Source organism: Vombatus ursinus, unplaced genomic scaffold (assembly GCF_900497805.2).
Source record: "Vombatus ursinus unplaced genomic scaffold, bare-nosed wombat genome assembly UNPS02014839.1, whole genome shotgun sequence".
In the NCBI taxonomy this organism is placed as follows: domain Eukaryota; kingdom Metazoa; phylum Chordata; class Mammalia; order Diprotodontia; family Vombatidae; genus Vombatus; species Vombatus ursinus.
The window spans coordinates 1,199,335-1,223,140 of record NW_020954617.1 but is presented as its reverse complement, the minus strand read 5'-3'; the positions used below and the strand labels follow the sequence as shown (position 1 = coordinate 1,223,140).

Below are 23,806 nucleotides of genomic sequence, written 5' to 3'. Positions count from 1 at the left end.
AACTGGAAAATAAGATATATGGGCAATGGGGTATGGAAGTATATCCTGCCCTACAGGAAAATAGAAAGGAGGGAGAGATGGAAGAGAGGGCAGATTAGGGGAAGTGGTATTCCAAATGCATACTTTCTTGGGGTGGGGGGGGCAGGGGAGAGATGGGGAGAAAATTTGGAACTCAAAATCTTGTGGAATGTTGAATGTGTGAATGTTGAGAACTAAAAATAATTAATTTTTTAAAAATTACTGTAAAAAAAGTGTTAGAGGCTGGTGAGCTGGTAAGGAGTATTAGCAAGTATGAATAAGAGTATGTCTCTTATTTGCTTAAAGACAGTGAAAGGTCTCAGAGAACAATGGCTCACTGAAAAACTATCTACAAGGACTTTTCAGACAAACTCAGCTGGGTACAATCCCAAACTGGCATTATAAGAAAGAATTTATTATTGCTTAAACAGTTATTTCTGCTCAATTCTTTGGGGAGAGATTAGGGCCAAATTTAGTACTGATTGATCATAATTAGAGATTAGTGAGAAACATACAAAATGATACGTAGGCATTTGGGTTTATTTAAATTTTGTTCACAATTTTACTTCATACTTTTAAAAATGGTAGTGACTAGTAATTGCTCTTTTTTTTTTTTTTTTTTTTTACCTCTTCCCCCAGTAGAAAGAGTACAGTTGTATAAATTATTCATTCCTCTGGAAGACAAGTCAATAACCTGGGCACTTAGCATACAACATTGAGCGTCAGCTTACCAAATTTGCAATATGTAGTAAAAGTTTCATGTGTATCAGCTTTTAAAACCCGTATCTAGTAATAATAATAATAATATCTAACATTTACGTGGCACTTTAGGATTTCATATATTATCTCATTTGATTCTCACAACAACGTTGTAAATTAAGGTGCTGTTATTATCCTCATTTTATAGATGAGATTAAGTGACACTTGTACCCACACAGCTAATAAATGTCCAAGTACTTCACTCTCTCCATTCTGTTACCTAACCAAGTAAGGACACAGGTCACAAGAAGGTATCAGAAATGCCAGCTTATCTGATTGGTAAAGTACCAAATTAAAAGAATTTTGCTACGCCAAGTGTTGTTTAAATCCTACTTTTAAAAATTCTCAACTTGAATAAATAAAATGTTTACCATTGTAAAGTTTTGGGATCATACTTTTCTATCCTCATTGGCTTTTTTTTCTCTTCAAGGGTTTTGTGTTTCTTTATTTCAATATCAAATTAAATGGTGATAAGGTGATGGTTTTAGTAGTTGGTCCCATTTTCCCTTTATGAATGAATTTTCACACTTCAGAAAATAATTTGAATAAAATTGTACTGCTTAAAAACTTGTGGTGTAAAGTTTAAGAATGTTTGAAAGAGATTTGAGTCCTGGAAAGAAAAAAAAATAGAACGGAAAAAAGCAGAGATTTTCAGTAAGATGAGGTTAGAATCTTAGTGAAAATGTAGTGTTTAAAGAAAGTATTGTCAAATGTATATTACCTGTTGAAAATAAGAATGGAATAGTACCAACATTTTCTGCTACCATATAAAAGCAGATTTCTACCTAGAGAGAAAAACTTGTTTGCAGGAAAATACCTTTGAGTTAGGTTAGTCCGAAGGAAAAATAAGGCCTTGTGGGATTTTCCTTAATTTTTTCTGTTCTAACTGGGAGGAAAAAGTTGAAGAATTGGAGGTGTCAAAATCACTGCATACAAAGTTCTTCTTTAATATAATAAAATAAAAAATTTGTTTTGTTTTTAAGCAGGGGATTAAGGTGTTAAAGTAAACATCTAATTCAGGACTTGTAGCCTTCAGGGAAATGAACAGAATCTCAGAAAGATAGAATAAAGTATAGAAGTCCTCTTGCTTCTCAGCTTTTGAGAGCCAAAATAGCTTGCAGCTTTCTGTTCCCAAAGGTGTGGCTATAGGAACTCTGTGAGACCCTGAATCCTGAAAAGCTAAAACGCCAGTGACCTAGACAATAGAATAAATACTAGGTAGGATCATATATAACAAAACTGAGATTTTACTGCAGCTTACATCGGAAAAAGTCTTGGGGAAAGCTCAGATCAGGAAGTTACCTCTCATAGTTGAGCAAGCATGAATAGCTAGAGGCCAGGTTTTAATGAGAAATAGTTATTAGAGGAGAGCAAGTTTTCCCAATTAAAATAAACTCCTGCTTGTTTTCCTATCTAGTAAAAAAAAGTAGCTAGAAGAAACACAGATAGGGTTGGGAACTCAGATGCATCTTTCACAAGAATTGTTTGTTCTTTTTAAGAATAATAGCTGCTTTTTTTTTCCCCTTATGAAAAAATTAGGGAAGCAGGGAGAGAGGATGTCTGATTGCAACTAAATTTTTGTTTCTTCATGCAACTGCAGAGACAATGCATTGAAAAACCATTTATGAAGTGCCTGCTCTGTCCGTGGTATTCAGTGCTGAGAAGTCAGAAAATGAATTAACTCCTGTCTTGACTAAGCTAATAATCTAGCAAGGTAATATTATTCTTACAATATTAAGAATTAGTTAAAGCTTTGCTTAACCTGATTAGGTAAGTTAGTATAGTGTAGTTAGGGGTTTGGAATCAGTGTTGTATACTGATTACAGTCAATGCTCTAAAGACTATATGTAAAGACTAGAATTTATATGTACCTAACAAAAACTAAAGTGATCCAGTGCATCGTTAGAAATCAGACTCTGCGAACAGGTCAGCTCTTTTAAAGACCTTCTCATGGTTCCACTAACCTTCCTAGAAAGAGGCCAGTTTGTCTGGACCATAAAGTGGTCCAGTAAAATGAATTTATGATACATCTGGAAAGGATTCTGAATGATGAGGGGAGGAGGAAGCATATTCCAGGGAAGGCTAGGCAGGCAGGATTTTAGGAATTCTAGGATTCTAAATTCTAGGAACTGAAAGCTAGCCACTTGATCTGAAACAGCATATATCAGTAAGAAGAATGATGTGAAATAAGCCTAGAAAGCATTGTTAGGGGCATTAAATGCCAAATTGAAAAGTTTATATTTTATCTTAGGGAGAGTAAGAATATACTGAATATTCTTGAGCTGAGTGGTGATATGGTCAGACCTGCACTAAAGCACAAAAGATTCTTTAGTCTCTCTGTTCGGGAATGTTAGAGAAAACAGTGAATGGAAGCAAGGAAACCAAGAGGCCATCGAAGTAATCTAGTCATGAGGTAATGAATGCTTGGACTAGAGTAGTAGTTGTGTTGGTGGAGATAAGAGGGAAGATGAGAGAAATGTTATGACGTAGGAATGTAAAGGACTTGGCAACTAATTGGGTATGAGAGATGAGGGAGAGTGAAGAATTGAAAAAATCTCCTAGGTTGTAAAACTGAATGACTAGAAAGTTGATGAGATCACCAAATGAAAGGATATAGAGTAAAGGAGAAGCTAGGATAGACCTTTGGGTGACATCAATTGTTAGTGGGCATGTCATTGATGAAGATCCATCAAAGGAGGCTAAAGGAATGATCAGACAAATAGGAGGAGAACCAGAAGAGAGCAATGTCCTGAAAACCTAGAGAAGAGAGGAAGGTGGTCAGTAATGTTAAATGTTGCAGAAAGGTCAGGAAGGATGGGGATGGAGAAAAGGCCATTACATTTGTCAATTAAGGGGTCACTGGTAACTTTGGAGAGAGCAGTTTTAGTTGTTTGATGAAGTCTGAAGTCAAGACTGCAGAAGACATAGGAGAGAGTGAGTAGAAAAGCAGAGGCATTGATTGTAGATGACTTTTTCAAGTTTAGCCACTAACGGGAGGAAAGATAGAGGATGATAGCTAATGAGGATAGTCAGATCTAGTGAGGGTTTTTTAAGTAAGGGGAAGACATAGACATATTTTTAGGCAGAAGGAAAGCAGCACATAGATAAGGAGAGATTGAAAATATATTAAAATCAGACACTTTTCTTGACCTGTTTATGTAGGTACATGGCATTTTCCAGAATGGTTAGATTTCTCTATCATGGGTAAGACCCTGGCCTTGAAAACTCCTTGATAAATATTATTCTAATCATATCAGATTGGTTATATTTAGGGGGTGGGATAAGAAATGTTGATGTTAACATATACAAACACAAATTATACTTTCAGCGTCAATCTGTATAAAAGATATCAAATCTCTAATAGGTATAGGACCTAAAGAAAGCCTAGAGATAACAAGCAGTTATTAGTGACATGTTGAGTTAGTTAAGAAAACTTCTTTTCTATGAAATGTAATCAAACAGAAAATACATAATATAAGTTGAACTTTGAAAAAATGTTTCCAGGTCTGCTAACTAATGAAACATAAGAATATCACTTTATTAATGTGTGCTTCCTTTTTGTATAAAAAATGCAGACTGCATTTTCACATGTCAAAAGTGATAGAACATTCTTCTGTCAATATGGGATCATAGATTTGAGATCTAGAAGGAATCTTAGAGGCATCTAATCCAACCCACTTATTTCGAAGCTGAGGAAACACATCCAGGGACATATAGATAGTCAACATCAGAGATGTAATTTGAATCTAGGTATTCTTTCCAATGTACGTGTTACCCCTACTACAGTACTTGTGATGTAGGCCTTTCAAGAAGTACCTCAAATCCAACCTGGTAGCACTATACCCTTTCTATAACATTTTTAGTTATATTAATCCAAGTTTCTTTTGAACTCACTCAGGGAAGCTTAGTTACAGATCCCTTGAAAAAAAATTCATCATGAAGTGGTGTCACCTATAAATTATTTCTCCAAAAAGAGCCCAAAACACAGAGAAACTTCATTATGGTTTGTTTTTGTAAAACATTTAATAAGTTGTACATTAGCCATGAATGTGGTTTTGCTTTTGGAAGAAAGAGACTTGGTTGAAATTCTGTTTAGTGGTCACCTAACTTAAGGTCAAATACTCATTTTATCCTTAAGTTTTATCATACCTCCCTGGCTGGGCAAATCTCCCTAAGGCTCCACTTTCTCAAAGGGAAAAGGAGCTGATTAATACTGTGGTGAGAAAATGTGAACTCCTCCCATCATATTCTTCTGTTCAATGAAAGCAGCAGCAGCGGTGCTGGCAAGAAAAGGTGACATTTTTTGTAATTTGTGTAGCATACCAAATAAGCTGATCTCTCCTAGGTCTCTATATAATGAAAAATTTTAAATGACCTTTGCAAATTTATTTGCCCTCCCCACCCATCTCCCAAGAAAGGGAGCAAAGCATGCTAGGAATGCATGTAATTGTATAGAACGTTTACAAACATTAACTTACTTGTTGATACTGCAGATATGTTGAGCTTTATCCATTGTCCAATAAATTGATATGTTTTGGCCCTGTAAAGTAAGAGGAAGACTTCCAGCATGTTGTATAGATTCACTGTGGAAGATCTGTGAAAAAAATATGGACAAGATTTACAGAAGATGAAAAAGCATGGATAGGTTATGAACTGTATTGAAATACTAAAGTACAACTAAGGAGAGATTTTTCAAAAATAATTGAGAAAGTTAAAGAGATAGGGAAAGAGAAAGGGAATTAGGAGAAATGGCTTGCTAAATAAAGCATCAATGAGTCACTTCCTGGTGAGACAGATAATTGTCTTGGAGGAACAATGGTATATGCAAAATCTAGGTAGAAAAAGGAAAATATCAGTAAGGAAGAAACAGAATTATTCCTAACGTTCAGCTGAGACGTTTACAAAATTAAATAAGTCTTATATATGTAGTACCCCTAGTTATATTCAAGGTAAAAGCTAGTTTCATGTGTGGTTCTAATTACTAATGGATTCTCTTGACTTCCATGAACAGGCTGAGTCAACTAGTATTTCTAATGGAGGACAGTCCAAAAAAGAGTCAAAATGAGTCTCTCTACAAGAAGTACAAGAGCCTCCTAATTAATTAGCTTTAATGTCTCCTGACTTTGTTACTATATTCGTTCTTTCAGCAGCTATTTATTAGTGTCTGTTCTATATGAAAACTCTTCACCTGAGGTTAATTAAAAATGTCATTATATTAAAAGGGGGAACTGGAAAATGATGGAGTCCTTCCTCATGATTCATATGTTATGCAGAAGTATTGACATCATTGTATTTCTTTTAATTACACATCTCTCATGAATTACTTTCAAACCTTAGAATATAAGCTCCTTGAAAGAAGGAATTGATTTATTCTTTGTATCTAACTCTTTACCTGGCACATAGCAGGAACTTAATAGATATTTGTTCATTTATTGAAACATTTTAATTTTTACTAAAGATAGTCTTATTGTTTTCTTCCTGATAACATGTAAGCTTCTTGAGGACAGGGACTATTTCATTTTGTATTTGTATGCCCAGCAATTAGTACAGTGCTTACATGCAACAGGTGCTTAGTAATTGCTAATTGGGTGATTGTTTGATTATCCTGAGCCATGTTAGGTTAATAGAGTCATAAGACAAACTTAAAATACAGAGGTACACTAAATGGCACATTATCCCTTCTTTGAAATGTATTTTAAGACGAACTATATACATTTATATCTCTTACTTTTAGCATGTGGTGTTAGTTAGCAACTCTACTGCTTTCAGTAGTAGAGCTGAGTACTTTCAGTACTCAAATTAAGTAGTGTCTTCCAATATGCATTTTTATTTTTTAATAATATTTTATTTTTTTCCGCAATTACATGTCAAGACAATTTTTAGCATTCGTTTTTCGAAGATTTGGAGCTACAAATTTTTCTCCCTCCTTCTTTCTCCTCCCCTCTTCCTAAGATGGTAGGCAATTGGATATAGATTATACATGTGCTGTCATGTAAAGCATATTTCCATATTAGTCACAGTTGTGAAAGAAGAAAGAGATGAAAAGGAAAAAAAAAACATGAAAAAGAATAAAGAAAGTGAAAAAAGTATGCTTTGAGATCTGCCTTCAGAATCAATCAGTTCTTTATCTGAATGTAGATAGCATTTTTCTTCGTGAGTCCTTTGTACTTGTCTTGGATCATTGTGTTGCTGAGAAGAGCTGAGCCATTTATAGCTGATCATCACACAGTGTTGCAGATACTGTGTACAATGTTTTCCTGGTTCTGCTCATTTCACTTTGCATCATTTCATACAAGTTTTTCCAGGTTTTTCTGAAATCTGCCTGTTCATCATTTCTTGTTGCACAATAGTGTTCCATTACATTCATATACCACAGCTTGTTCAGCCATTCCCCAATTGATGGACATGTCCTCAATTTCCAATATTTTGCCACTACAAAAAGGGCTGCTATAAATATTTTTGCACATGTAGGTCCTTTTCCTTTTTTTAATGATCTCTTTGGGATACAGACTTAGTAGTGGTATTGTTGGATCAAAGGATATGCACAGTTTGGTTATCCTTTGGGCATAGTTTCAAATTGCTCTCTAGAATGGTTGGATCAATTCACAACTCCACCAACAGTGCATTAGTGTCCCAATTTTCCCACATCCCCTCCAACATTTATCATTTTCCATTTTTGTCATATTAACCAATCTGATAGGATTGAGGTAGTATTTCAGAGTTGTTTTAATTTGCATTTCTCTAACCAAAAGTGATTTAGAGCACTTCTTCACATGCCTATAGATATCTTTGCTTTCTTCATCTGAAAACTGCTTCTTCCTTTCCTTTGACCATTTATCGTTTGGAGAATGACTTGTATTCTTCTAAATTTGACTCAGTTCTCTATATATTTGACAAATGAGAACTTTATCAGAGACACTTGCTGTAAAGATTGTTTCCCGGCTTTCTACTTTCCTTTTAATGTTGATTGCATTGATTTTGTTTGTGCAAAAGCTTTTAAATTTACTATAATCAAAATTATCTATTCTACATTTTATAATGCTGTCTATCTCGTTTGACCACAGTTTCTTCCCTTCTCCATATATCTGACAGGTAGACTATTCCTTGTTCCTCTAATTTGCTTATGGTGTCACTCTTTATGTCTAAATCATGTACACATTTTGACCTTAGCTTGGTATATAGTGTGAAATGTGGTTTTCTAGTTTTCCCAGCAGCTTTTGTTAAATAGAGAGTTCTTATCCCAAAGTCAGGGGTCTTTGGATTTATGCACTTTTTATTTTAAAAGCTTTTTATGATAACAAAAGTAAAATTGTGTTAATTGCATAAATTTATATTTTTCAGATTATTGCTCAGTTGTAAGTATTATGGACCAGTCCAACGCCAAGTTAACCTGTATGCTTTTTAGTGTAAATCTTGATACACTTCCAGTAATCTACAAAATTGGTGACATTGTTCGTTTTCATAGACTGAAGGTACAATTTTTACTTCTTGATGCATAATAATTATTATAGATATTTATCTATTGTTTGCCAAACCTAGTAAATGCTAATTATATGCTTCTTTGTGTACTGAAAACTGGAATGAACAATGTAGAAGAAATATTAAAGAAATAGAATCAGTCAACAAGTGTTGCTGCAGTGTGCTCCAGACTGTGCTAGATGCTGAGGACACATGTTGCCTATTGTAAATTCAAACTGGATGTCCCCAGCATATCTCCAACATTCCAACATGTCTAAATCTAAATTCATTATTTTCCTCCTCTGAAATTCGTTCAACTGATCATAATTTTTTGAAATTCCACTTTTCCTTTAGTCTTAAAACCCCTAACTCTTAGAATAGTTTTTTTGAGCAGATAAGGAATTAGGGAGGAATTAATGGATTGACTTGTCACGGTGACAACCTAATTGAGGTTGGATAGCATGAACTTGTAACTACCCATGCAGCATGATTATGAGACATCCTCCAGTTGCATTCAGTTCATGAGTAGGAGCGGAGGAGGCAGATGGTAGGGTTAATCCAGGGCTAAGGTTTAGCAAGAGACAAGCAGTGATATGGCAAAGGGATAAGTGATTCAAGAGCAGAGGAAGGTATAGAGTTGAAATGAAAGGTATAGAGTTAAAACCTAACTATTACGTGGAGATTGGAGGTAGTGGAAAGTGAAGTCAGAACAAGATTAATCGTCTGAGAAGGTACTGAAGGGTGGAAAGATCAGAGGTCTCAGTGAAGATGAAGATCAGTTATAGTAAGGATGAAACATAGGTAGAGGTAGAATTATAAGAAAGGTCAGATAGTGGAACATTTGTGGATAACGGTGACTTAGTATGTGACTATCCCTCTATGTGCCTAAGATAAGAGCAAAAGAAGACATCATAACACATACGGAGGTTGAGGAAATAGGAGTTTAGGAAGTTTAAGAAAACATCTATTTGAATATTAAAGTGTCATTGTACTTTAAGTGCACCTCTCAACTCCTGCCCTGTTAAGAACAGGAGTTGAGAAGGAGAAGATGCTAAATCAGATGCTAAACTCCTTGAAAAAGGTGGGAGGATGACCTGAGGTTTGGTTTACTACAGGTACTATAATTTTGTTTAGGTGGAAAATTTTCACTGCTTTCAAGGAATTCACAACATAATAATTAATCTCTTTCATAAACATTTCTTCCAAGTCTGTTCAACAGTTTAAAAAATATAAAAGACAAAAGTAATTTTAAGTAAAACTGGAACATGAATGTGTACTACAACTGCACAGTGCTCTCTGAGGTCTGGGGTGGGAGATGTTATTCTGATTGAGTTATTCACTGAGGTGTTAACTTTTGATTTGGGACTTGAAGGATGAGTTTCAGGTCTCACCAGAGATAAAGATAAAAGGCATTCCAGGTGGAAATGGTGAAAACAGAGGCTCAGAGCTGAGAGGGAAGGTATGTTTCTGGAGTATAATTATTAGCAAATAGGCTAGTTGTACAATATGTAAGTCCCTTTAGAACGTGAAATAAGGCATGTAGGCGAGTAATTAAAGGTAAAACTGAAAATGCAGATTTACTATAGATTGCAAGAGACTTTGAAAGCCTGGCTAAGGAGTTTATTCTATAATTTTGTAAACAATAGGGAGCTCTTTGGAGAATTTTGAGCAGAGGATTTAAATACTCTTATCTTTGCATGAAAGATATTATTTTGGATTGTAGAGAATAAGAATTGTAGAGAGTAAGACCAGGTAAGAAGGTGGTATAATACTCTTAGCACATAGTAATGATGGTCTGTACTAAGGTCCTGTTAGTGGGAGTAGAAATAGTTAAATAACCATTTATTTAAAAATAAAGAGCAATCATAAGATTTGTAGCTAAAATCATTTTAGATATCTTCTAGTTCATCCTCATTTTACTGATTAAAAAATAGGCCTAGACAAATTGAGTTATTTTCTTAAGCTAAGTAGCAAAAGATAAAAATACTCTCTCCAAAGTTACTAATGATCTCTTAATTGCCAAATCCAGTGGCCTTTTTTAAAGCTTTCATCCTTCTTGACATCTCTACAGTATTTGATGCACTACTGTCCGCTCTCTCATGGTGAGTTAATCTCTTCCCTCTGGTTTTTCATTCCACTCTCTTTTCTTTCTTCTGCCTTGATGATATCTTCTTCCCAAGTTTGTTTGCTGTATCATTGGTCATTTTGTAGCTCTTATTATGTCTACTCCATGAAGCTCTGTTCTTGACTCTTCTCCATTCTCTATACTTTTTCTAAATTCTGTCTCAGTGAATTCATTACTTCCTATTATAACCAAGTTCCAGATGGGTCCCTGTTAATTTAGGTCCAGTGTTGTAAATGATACACTCATGTCTCATGCAACATTCTATAAACTAGTGAAGAAAACAGATACTGAATGATCAGGAAGGTAGTTCTAGGAGAGAGTAGTATCCTAGAATCCTCACAAAAAGAGGATAAATAGATAGGGAAAGACTTTTCAGTAATTTCAGAATCCACAAGAACTCAAGGTGGCAGAGGACTGAGAAAAAGGCAAACTAAGTAATGAATTCCCTTGTGGCAAATTCTCTGGTAAATGGCATTTCATTTTCCCATCCCCAAAAGCTTTTCTAGTTCTTATCTAACCTTTGCTTTTTGAATAGATTAGAATCACCTTGGTTTTTAAGCTACTTGGAAAAATGTCAGCACATAAATTAATTATTATTGATTGTAACAACACTAAAATAATTGACAGTTATATTGTGCCTTAAATCAGTCAATCAGCTGGTCAACTGACAATATCCCCATTTAATAATGGAAAAAAAATAGCTTAGGGAGGGTAAAGTAGTTAACCAAGACTATAAGCAGAGCCAGATAGAGAACCAAATTCGGTTTGGTCCAGTTACTCTTTAAAGCAACATCCTCCAGACTTGACCACATAAAGTTTTCTATTTGTCTTGGACATTCCTTCTCTTTACTTTTTTTCTTGTTTATTTATTATGGTTTTGTAGGGTGTGGTTGTGTGATGTACAGTGTTACTCTGGTGAATTCAATAACAACCATCCTAATAGCCATTCCTCTCTTCTATTGCCTCATCTCAGTTTTTCTTTTTGTTTAAAGGCAGACTAGGAGATATGTTCTGGAATATGCTCAGTAATTACCAAAATTACTGAAATTCTTTTTGTAATTGGCTTGTCCCTCACCTTGGTCTAAACAGAGGAAATATTTTCTCCCATGGTCTAGCCTCATTTTCTCAGTCTCAAATCATGTACTTATAGGCATAGCCAAAATCACCACTAATGCCTGTTTATAATTCACTAGCTATATCAAGTAATGTAGAAATGCACATGGATGTTCAAACAAGGTATAGAAGGATGTAAAGCCTTTGGAGATGTCTTAGATCCTTGTATTGCTGAGAAGAGCTAAGTCTATCAGTCATCCCATAATGTGGCTGTTACTGTGTATAATGTTCTCCTAGTTCTGCTTGCTTCACTCAGCATCAGTTCATCCAAGTCTGTCCAGGTTTTTCTGAAGTCTGCCTGCTTATCATTTCTTATAGCACGATAGTATTCCATTACATTCATATACCACAACTTGTTCAGCCATTCCCCAATTGATGGGCATCCCCTCAATTTCCAATTCTTTGCCATCACAAAAAGAGCTGCTGTAAATATTTTTGTACATGTGGGTCCTTCTCCCATTTTTATGATCTCTTTGGGATACAGACCTAGAAGCAGTATTGCTGAGTCAAAAGGTATGCACAATTTTATAGCCCTTTGGGCATAGTTCCAAATTGTTCTCTAGAATGGTTGGATCAGTTCACAATTCCACCAACAATGCATTAGTGTTCCAATTTTCCCACATCTTTTCCAACATTTATCATTGTCCTGTTTTGTCATGTTAGCCAATCTGATAGGTATGATGTGGTACCTCATTCGTTTTGATTTGCATTTTTTTAATTAGTAGTGATTTAGAACATTTTTTCATATGAAATTTGTGTTCATATCCTTTGACCATTTATCAGTTGGGGAATGACTTGTATTCTTATAAATTGGATTTAATTGTCTATGTATTTCAGAAATGAGGCCCTTATCAGAGACATTGGTTATAAAAATTCTTTCCCAGTTTTCTGTTGAGCTAATGACTTTTAGCCCACCTCCTAATTAATATGCTCACTCTCTCATTAATTGTTCACTAATCAGGGTTGATTTCTTCTGTTGGGACATTCCCTTTCAAAAAAAAAAAATTCAAGGCATTCAGTGTCTCCATTAGGTTTGGTTACTCAGAGAAATCACTGACCATCAATTTGTTGATTATCAGCTAGCCTAATTAATAAATTGATTACCAATTACCCAGAAACTCTGGCTCTTGGATTTTTCATTTGTCTCACGACTCTAGTATCTTTGCCAAGAAAATCTCATGGAGTATAGAGTCGGACACGACTGAAAATTGAACAGCAAGAAATTTTTTTAGCACTATTCTCAGGGAAAGCAGAGGGAAGAAAAGAACCATTGCCTAGACTTGGCTGTCATCAATTGCCACAATTCCTGGTTTGAAGTTACTTTCATCACCAGTGTGTCTTCTCTTGTCCCTCTCAGGTAAACACCATTATCTGTCTCACTGTTGCTTTTCTGTACCCCCTTACGTGGTCCCCCAAAACTTGGCTAAAGTCTCTTTATCAACGTCATTGGAATTCCAATACAAACTGAGCCTTCCAAAATACCTTCTAATAGTGCCCAGGCATTCTTCTCTATCATCCTGGTAAGACAGTTGAAAGGCTGTGATCTTATTGTAATTCCCTTCAGAATTTACAGTGCATGCTTTTCATTGGTAGCAAATTATCCTTATTGGGGGTGAGGGGTGGACTTGACTTTTAAAAATAGCCAATGAACAAGTTGTGATATATGATTATGATAGAATACTGTTGTGCTATAAGAATTGACAATCAAGATGGTTTCAGAAAAAACCTGAGAAATCTTACATGAACTGATACAAAATGAAGTGAGCAGAACCAGGAGAACATTGTACACAGTAACAGCTATATTGTAATGATGATTAACTGTGAAAGACTTAGCTACTCTGATCAAGACAATGATCCAAGACAGTTCTGAAGATCTCATGATGAAAAATGCTATCCACCTCCAGAGAGAGAACAAATGATGAGTGCATATTGAAACGTATTTTTTTTCACTTTCTTAATGTGTGTGTGTGTGTGTTCTTTTGCAACATGGCTAATATGGAAATATGTTTTGCATGACTTCACATATGTAATCTGTATCATATTTCTTGCCTTCTAAAGGAGTAGGAGAAATGTGAGAGAGGAAGAAAATTTGGAAGTCAGTTTTTAAAAGTGAATGTTAAAGTTTTTTAAAAATTTAATTGGGGGCAGCTAGGTGATGCAGTAGATAGAGCACCGGCCCTGAAGTCAGGAAGACCTGAGTTCAAATACGGCCTCAGACCAAACACTTGACACTTACTAGCTGTGTGACCCTGGGCAAGTCACTTAATCCCAATTGCCTAAAAATAATTTAAAAAAATTTAAAAAAATTTAATTGGGAAATATTATTGAACACACACATGCGCACGTGCACGCGCGCATACACACACACACACAATCATACACATATATAAATAAAAAGAGCCAAAAGTAATTTAAAGCCATACCTAGTGGGTGGTCAAGGGGGGTAATTCCATTATTTGTTCCAAAGCATATGATTATGAAAGAATGAAACTGGCTTCCTTGGGTGAGATATAATCTGATAATAAAGGCAGTTTCCTATTAAGAAACTCTAAAATTAAGTTGAGTAATGGTATCATGGCATAGCTTTGAAAAATATTTCACTTTGCATGTTTAAGAAGATGCCAGGAGAGTAGAAAGGTAAAACCTGGGGCAAAGATATCCAAAGTCAGGTTAGCAGGAGAGAAAAGAAGAGGCATATAGTGACTATAAATTGTATTTCTGTATAAAGCCTCTCCAGAGAAGAATTCCAATCCAGCACACTGTTATTAAGCACTGTTGTGTTCAGGTCACTATACCAGGCATTGAGGATACAGAGACAAAATTTAAGTAGTCCCTGTCATCAGAGAGCTTACCTTCTACTGGGAGGGATGCAAAATATAAGATACACACACACACACACACACACACACACACACACACGCACACGCACACACACATGCACACACACACACAAAACATTCACCCTTTCTCTGATATGAAGAATCATATTTCATAAATCTTTTTCAGGACTCTGCAGCAAAAGTTGCCACTGGTATCATTGTATTGTCTTAATTATGACATTCTTAATTTCATACTCCAAGGATCTATTATTTTATTGGTATGGATTTTGCCTCCACACAAATCATAAACCTTCTTTGCCTTAGTACACTATTTCAGTGAATTGCTATTACTGAAAAAAAAAATAATTCCTTGTTGGCAAACCTTCTGGTGATGAATCCCTCAGAAGTTGTTTGAGCTGGTCCTTTGACCACAAATACTTATGGGCGAACTATTCTGTACCTTCCGTCCCTTACCTGTCTGTAAAGATTGCAGTGGAGTATAATTCATCATCTATTTTTCATGACCATTGATCATTCCAGTTAAAGTGGGTCTTTATTGTTTTTTTTGTTGTTGTTTATGTTGTAATTATTGTGTATGTTGTACCTATTTCTTCTTACATTGTTCTGCATCTGTTCATAAGTTATATTAATTATTCCTTTCTCTGAATTCTTCATATTTGTCATATTCTGGTGGTGAAATAAATTCATATGCCACAATTCATTCAACCATCTCCTAATCAGTGAGTACCAACTTTGTTCTTTTCACCTTGAAATAGAGTAATTTTTTTATTATTAATAAGCATTTATTTTCTTTCTCCAATCTCCCACCTCATTTGAAGAGAGAAAAGAAAAACAAAACTTGTGTAACAAATGTGTATCGTCAAATAAGACACATTTCCATATGTCTCATCTGTATCATGCATCCATCACCTCTCTGTCAAGAGGAGAGTAGCATGTTTCATCATTGATTCTATGGAATTGTTTTTAGTCATTTCATTGATCACAGTTCTTAAGTTTAAAAAATTTCTTTGTCTTTACAGTGTTGTTTTTATATAAGTTGTTCTCCTGGATTTGCTTGCTTCTCAATGTATCTATTCATACAAGTCTTTCCAGGCTTCTTTGAAACTGTTACCAGCATTATTTTTTTTACAACACAATCATATTTCATTATGTTCGTGTATTAGAGATTGTTTAGTCATTAACTACCTGATGTTTCCCTTTGACCCCTTAGTTTCCAGTTCTATGCCAGTACAAAGAGAGCTGCCTGACATATTTTTGTTCATAAGAGTCCTTTTCTTCTTTCTTTGGTTTCATTGGGTTTATACCTAGTATGGGCATCATTGGGCCAATGGGTATACAGAATTTAGGGTTTTGTTTTTGTTTTTCCAGGGTTGGAGAGGCATAGTTCCAAATTTCTTCCCAGAATAGCTAGATCAATCTAGTAGTTATATCAGCAGTGCTTTAATATTCCTGTTTTCCCCAAACCTCTCTAACATTTGTCATTTTCCTTCTTTATTATCCTTGTCTCTCTGATGGGTATGAGGTGAAACCTTAGAGTTGCTTTACTTTATGTTTCCCTTGTTATTTGTGATTTGAAGCATTTTTTCACGTGGCATTTGGTAGTTTGGATGCCCTCCTTTGAATACTAAAATTAACTCTTTTCATTGTCAAACACTACAGGACATTTTAAGGGATTTTTAGAAGAGTGTAACAATTAAACTTGGGATTAGTCTTCAGTTACCAATTTGCCTTTGTAATCCAGGGCTCAATACATACTTTGTGTGCCAGATTTACCTTGTGTTTCTGAGAAATACTGAAGTGGCTATCATTGTCTGCCTAAATTATATAGTGGTCATATGTATAACACTAGCCCCCATCACCCTTGTAGAAGCCCTATGGGCTTATCAAAATCACTCAGAATGGATCCCTATATCATTTATTGGTAGTAAGAAACTTAAAAAAAGATAAATATTTCAGGGAGGCACTTATTAGGGTAAACATACTAGAAATTCCTGGTAGTCAAAACTGGACAAGGATTGTAGAAAATTGGGAACTGGAGCATAATATGTTGTGTGGAAAACTAACTGCTAGAAGTAGGAAGGATTTACAACTTGGGGTATTATATTTGAACACTAAAAGTGAAAGGACTAATGTTTGGGGGTGAGGGGAACTTCTGTGTAAGGATGTAGTTATTCAGAGCATTATCATGAAAGATATGTTGTAATGAAGGAGTGCTGGATTTGGTGTTAGGAGTGATGTGGTATCAAATCTCACCTCTAGCTAGCTCTGTTATTATCTTCAAGGCAATTTTTTTGAGTCTCACTTTCCTTGTCTTAAAAGTGGGTAATAAAACCTATATTACCCACCTCATAGGGCTGTTGTATAACTCAAATGAAATTGTGTGTGTGTATGTGTGAAGGTGTGTGTGTGTGTGTATGTGTGAGGGTATGTGTGTATGTCTTTTTATTAACTGTATCCCCAGCACTTAGCTCTGTGCTTGGCACATAGAGTTGCTTAAATGTTTATTGGATTGGTGCTTTCAAAACCTTAAAGCACTCTATAAACATAAGATGTTTTATTTTATTCATAGTCTTTCACTTGTTTAAACCATCTGAAGAAGCTCATCTCTAAAATCCTTTCTACATATATGATTCTTTGTCCAACTAAGCTGTTTTCCCCTTCTCCTTTCAGATACAGCAATATAAAAATGAAATTCAAGGTGTTACTACTGTTGGATTTTCATCTCTTACATTTGAGGGAACTTTGGGAACTCCAGTAATTCCTCGTACTTCAAGCAAAATATATACCTTCACATCAGATGACCAGAAAACAGTAGAAGCATTGCGTGTTTGGGCAGCTCATCATATTTCCTCCTCTGGGGCATTGATAAAACTGTCTGATGTAAAGGCAATGCAATTTTTTGACTTGACTTGTGAACTTGTAGGGAAAGCAGAAGTAGATGGATCTTCAGTTCTTCTAAAGGTACATATGAAAAAGTTATAAATAGTTAAGGTTATGTTAGTCTAGGATAGGTTCCTAATTTTTCAGAGCTCATTTTGTTTCTGGTAAAATATACCTGCTTACTATTTTTATCACATTTGGGTATTAAGTAACTGTGGGAACTTTAAAAAAAATCAAACTTTTAATTCAGATAAATCCATGTAGAATGGATGTTAAGCCCTAGCCATTGTACTATTAGTGTAGCACTTCTGTGTAAGTGAAAATGCTATTATTACTTGAATTAATATAAATATGTTGATGGATTTAAAGTCAATTTTCTCAGAATATTGTGTCCTCAAGAGTCTTTTTTTTTTCTTTTGGTGATAAGGTTTTCATAATAATACTCATAGGGACAAGACCTGTGATTTCACTGATTTAGGGAACTACCTGATGAGGAAAATTTTTAGCAATACAAGTCAACATTTTTTCTGTGATTTATAGTTGTATAGTTGCCTAGAGCTCTGACAGGTTAATGAGTCACAAGGCCAGTAAAGTTGTCCAAGTTGGGACTTGGAGCTCTCTTATTCACCATCTCATATGACCTCTGATTATTCAGTGACCAGTAATTTTATAATAAAATACTAAATGTATTTAAGTAATATAACCAGTCAACAAATAGAAATGATACTTGAATTGATATATTGTGTCATTTTCTCTTTTTCATCCATTTTCAACTCATTTTTTACTGATGGTCTGAAATGATCATTTATAACCAGGGTTTCTGACGGCTTCATGAGCTTTAAGAGATACTTCATGTCTAAAATTGACTTTTTATAACTATGATTGTTGGTGCTTTGTTGGTATTGTAATGTTATTCTCAGTTATATCTTTGACTGATGTTTTAACTAATGATGTATAATTATGTTATTTATTTATCCAAAGAAAATGGATTGGTCTTGAGCAAACATTTTATGATATCTATCAGAATTGCAAATGACTAATATATGCACTGGTTTTTATTTAAGGAAAATTTTCTTACTTTCAGAATCTTATACCTGACCTTTAAATAGTATTTTTATATTCTTAATGTGGTAATCAGTGAAATGCTTACCATCTGTACAAATGAAGGGAGAAAAGTTAGCAAATTCATTTTGAAAGAGTTTTGTTTAAAATGTACTATGTATAAAATACTAGGAAAGCGAAGGCAGCATTGGTATAACAGAAAGGTCATTGAATTTGGAGTCAAAGAATCTAGGGTCAGTCTTTGGCTTTGTCCTCTACTACCTGTGTAACTTTGGGCAAGACCCTTCATTTCTCTGGGCCTCAGTTTGCTCATCTATAAAATGAAGGGGTTGGACTAGATTACTTTAAAGATACCTTCTAGTCTAAATTGATGATTTGAGAAGTTTTGAGTAAGATATAGTTCCTTCCCCTAAAAGTACTTTATATTCTGGTATGGGAGTGAGGGAGGGGAATAAGACGTGTAATTAAAATATGTCTTCAGCAGTAGATAAATGTAGGCAGCTAGATGGTATAGTGGATAAAGCATTGGGCTAGAAGTATCAAACTTAGCCTCAGACACTTATGTGTGATCCTGGCTAAGTCACTTAGCTGCTTTCTTTCTCAGTTTCCTCAACTGTAAAATGAAGACCCTGATAGCACCTATGTCACAGGCTGTTTTGAGAATCAAATGAGATAATATTTGTAAATCACTTAGAAAAGTACCTGACCCATAATAGGAGCTTAACAGATGCCTGAGCTCATTCTTCTTCCTCTTTAAGTACAGCTGTTATGACCTCTTCCCCATATTTTGCCTCTTTATTACTTCTAGCCATTACTCTTAATTCTGTCCTCAGTAACAAACTCAGAGTATACCTAAGTTTGAATCTGTCTTTGCCCTTTACTAACTGTGTAACAAGTCCTTTAACTTCCCTAGACCTTGATCTCCTCTTATATAAATTGAAGGGTTTAGACTATCTGACCTCCCCTTCTAGCTCATAATCTGTGATCTAATACACACACACACGTGCCCATTTTTCCTCAGGTTAAATATTCCCAGTTATTTTTAACAAATCCTTCAATAGCAAGATCATGAGGTTTTTCCCCTAGCTGGTTGCCTTTCTCTGAATATCCACTAGTGGCCTTCCTTAAATATGACATCCAGAATTCAATTCAAAAAGCATTTATTAAGTGCTTACTACGTGCCAGGCAACACATAAAATAGTGGGGAAATAAAGACAGTAATGAAATCATCTTTGCCTCCAAGGAGCTGGCATTCTTATTGGGGGCAGAGGGGAGGGCAGGTTACAAAGTACTTTCTTCACTGCCTTCCCTCCCACCCCCTAACAAGTATCACCTTTTAATACGTAGGAAGTACTCCAGTACTTCCTTTCCTTTCTTTTTTCTTTTCAATTAAACAAGCATTTATTTTCCCTCACACCTCTATTTGAAAAAATGAAAGAGAAAGAAAAATAAAATTTTTGCAATAAACGTTGCATAGTCAAGTAAAAGAAATGATTCGATTGAACATGTCAAAAAATGTGTGTTTTATTTTGTATCTTCTTATCACCTCTCTGCCAGGAGATGATAGGATGCCCCATCATTAGTCTTCTGGAATCCTGGTTGGTCATTGCATTTAATATTAATTTTGACCCACCATTCTAGAAACACAGCTATCAAAATAATCTTTCTAAAGCACATATTTAACCATTTAACTCACCTGTAAAAAAATTAACTTTGCATTTAAACTCCTTCACTATCTTGTAATTTACCAGTCATATTTCATATACTTACTTCTTCATTCATTCTGAATTTCAAATTCACCGGACTACTAGCTATTCCACAAACTCATATTATTTTGACATTCTGCCTCCAATATCTGTTCCCTCTCACAAGCTGGCCCCCATGCCAGGATTACACTCATTTTCCTCCCATACCTTAGGATTCTTAGCTTCCTTCACTCTCCATATAGATGCTATCTTTTTGAAAAGCAAATCTGTTCTTGATCTCCCCAGGTGTTCTCTCCATTCTCAGATCATCCAGTATTTATCAAATATATGTTATATCCCTTCAGTAAAATGTAAACTCCATGTGGGCAGAGATTTCTTCATTTTTGCTTTATGTCAAGGGTCTAACAGTGCCTGGAACATTGTACATGCTTTCTAAAAGCTTGTAGAATTCAGCCATTATTTATTCCTTTACTGTGCCCCCTACTTCCAGGTAGTGTCTAACATCTATAATTCAGAGTTATATTTTAGAAGCTCTAATCAACCACATGTCATAGAACCATAAAATGTCTTTTTTAACTTAAATATTTGCGTAAAATTTTCATTGGACTTTATTTTCCTTGCATTATAGGTGTGGGATGGTACAAAACCTCCATTTCCATCCTGGAAGGTCTTATTTGAAGATGGTTCTCTTGAAGGGGATGCAGATCGTATTAATCAATTGCAGAATCTGACAGTAGACATCCTGGTTTATGATAACCATGTTGCATTGGCCAAATCTCTACAGGTGAGGTAGAATCCAGACAAGCTTAACAATTTACGTATACATATTCAAACACACACGAACTTGTGTATATGTATGTTTATGCCACTTATATTTTAGACTTAATTTCAGATCCACAAATGATTACTTGCAGATCTGATTTGTATTCTGTCAATGCCTTGGCATTATTTAGCGCTATGTAATTATATTAAAATATTTATTTAAAGTCACAGTACATGGAATCCCTTGGAAGAAAAGCTTCTAATTAAATAACTTCATAAAGAGAATGAAAAAATTGCAAGATCATTTCTCTAGTATATTTCCTCAAAAGTGGTGTGGAAGGTAGTATCATCTTGTTCCTTTAAGATGTTTTAAGTCTAAAATTCTGCTTTAATGTTGAGTTTTGTTATTTGGTTTGGTATTATTGTTCACAACTTTGTATTTCTCAATAAAAAATGTTGTTTACTTTTAAATAGGCAAGGAAAATAGTAAAGGATTTGGTGTACTCCTAAACAACTGGAATTGTTTTGAAGTGGTGTGAGACTCTGTTTTTGTTTGCATTTTTATGATAGTTTATTGGAAGTATTATTCTTCAACAATGAAATAAGAATGTTTGATTTGTTTCCTAGAACAAATAAGATGTTATACCATGTATTTTCAATATACAACTGTCCCGTGTACTTGTCTATTCAGATAAAAATAGTTGTTAGCTTTATGTTAAGCTCATATGGTAGGAGTAAACCAGAGCTAGTGGTGGGAATAACAGACCATTTTTACCTTTTACCATTTGCATATTATATATACCAATACCAGATCAGAGGTAATTAATTGCTACTCTTCAACTTTTGGGATACTTGATGACTTTCTTCTTTAGGATTTTGACTCCTTGTTCATTTAAAAAGATACAGTTTTCTAAATCTTTGGTGGGGGAGTAGATTGTGTCTTACATGTTATAGCCATACTAATGAAAATAAGATTTTATATTTTTCTTACAACGTCTACATTTTTTTAATCTACATTCTCAATTTCATTCCTTTCACCTTATTCTCTTGATCTTCATTACCTTTCTGGTCCTTAGTTTCCTAACTTGTAACTTGAAATTAAACTAGATGTTCCTTCCAGTCCCAAGATTTTATGGATTAGAATCTATAAACATGTATCCTTAACCTATTTATGCTATTTTACGTATTTTTATTTAGCTCAACACACAGCGTGACACTTTTAATATAGTAAGGGTTTAGTAAAGATATGTAGAATAAGCAAATGCAGTAATTTTCTTTGTGTTTTCTGTTCTTTTCCTTTCCTTTCTTCCTACCTTGGCTTTTCTTTTTTTTTTTTTATGGTTTAGCCACCAGAGGGTGACACGAGCAAATGGAATTTGGTTTAAGCTGTGTCATATCCAAAAAGATAATTTTATTCTTTTGCAGTATAATGTTAAAATGAAAAAAAAAGTCTTTACATAAGCCATAAAGCTTTGTGGTTTTACATAATATAGAATCGTCTCAACATTGAAATGGTCATAGGCTCCATCTTTTTTGCTTTTCAGAGCAAAAAAGTATGTATTTATATACTTACCAATATGCCAGGTTCTACAAAAACAAAAACTTCCAATTAATATTTAACAGAGTTTTCCTTTCTGCCAAAACGCTTCAGCATATAGAATTAAAATGTTAAATTCTTGATTGCAAGGTAGGAAAATAGAGTGTAATTATTTATTGTCATTGTAGGAGAATGTCTCCAGTTGAGTGTTCCATGGAATCTGTGTTTGGCACTACATTGTTTAACATTTTATCACTGACTTAGATAAAGGCATAGATGATAAACTCATCAAATTTGTAGATGACCGAAACATGGAATAGATAGCTAACTCAGTGGATGACAGATTTAGGATTGAAAAGGATCTTGACTGTCCAGAGAACCTACTTCACAACATAGGGAAGATGTGATTAGCAGTTGTACTAGAAAAGATCTGAATGGACTGCAAACTACATCCACTAAATGCAAATTAACAGTGTGATATAGTAGTCAAAAGAGCAGATTCAGTTTAGGGTTCCATTAAAGAGGCATAGTTTCTAGGAATAAAAGGCAATATTCCTTCTGTACTCTGTCCTAGTCAGATAATATATAAATATTGTGTCCAGTTTGGGGAACTACAATATAGAAAGCTGAAGAGTGCCCAGAGGATGATAATCCGAATGGTGAAGGATCAGTTGAAGGAACTGGAATAGAAAAGATTCAGGTTGTGTATGATAGATATCTTCAAGTATTTAAAGGTCTGTCACGTATGGTAATATTAGACTTGTACTCTTTGGCTGTAAAACACAGAATCAGGAACAACAGATCGAAGCTAGTAAGAGGCAAATTTGGGGCAGCTAGATGGCACAGTGGATAGAGCTTTGGGCCTAGAGTCTGGAAGACTTATCTTCTTGAGTTCAAATCTGGCCTCAGACATTTATTAGCTGTGTGACCCTGGGCAAGTCACTTTACCCTATTTGCCTTAGTTTCCTCATCTGTAAAAGGAGCTGGACAAGGAAATGGCAAACCACTGTGGTATCTTTGTTAGATATCTTTGTTAGATGTGGCCATGAAGAGTTGGACACAACTGAAACGACTAAACAAGAGACAAATTTAGTCTTGATGTTAGGAAAAAGCATCTTTCTAATTAGAGCTCCACCACCTCTAGAGATGGTGAGCTCCCATTGGAGGACAGCTTATTTGCCAGGTGTGTTATAGTGGGGCTTCCTTTTGAGGATGGGTTGAACAGGATGACCACTAAGATCCCTTTAAATTCTCAGATTCTGTGAAGTATGTACAAAATGTAAATGAAGCTTGTTGAAACAGAATGTAAAATTTGAATAATATATGTTAATGAGAAAGTATTATATAATATTTTTAAATATATAGGGTATCCCAAAAGTCTTAGTATAGTTTTAGGCTACTAAGGCTTAGGATCACACAAAGACTTTTGGGAAACATCATATTGAAGAAATAACAAATTGCATAAAAGGGGGGCAGTAAGATATCATTGTATAATGATAGATTATATTGTGGTTTGGAAGTATACATACTGGAGGAGAGAAATATT

General features: G+C 34.8%; 1 protein-coding gene across 3 annotated transcripts in view; it reads left to right on the top strand.

Annotated features, from left to right (window-relative positions):
- POT1 (protection of telomeres 1) overlaps positions 1-23,806 on the top strand; it is a 102,369-nt gene that overhangs the window by 50,333 nt on the left and 28,230 nt on the right. For all 3 annotated transcript variants that reach the window (XM_027840208.1, XM_027840207.1, XM_027840209.1), the window contains 3 exons: positions 8,119-8,249; positions 16,984-17,274; positions 20,590-20,745. In XM_027840208.1, coding sequence (XP_027696009.1) covers positions 8,119-8,249; positions 16,984-17,274; positions 20,590-20,745 — 578 coding nt within the window. The remainder of the gene's footprint in view (positions 1-8,118; positions 8,250-16,983; positions 17,275-20,589; positions 20,746-23,806) is intronic.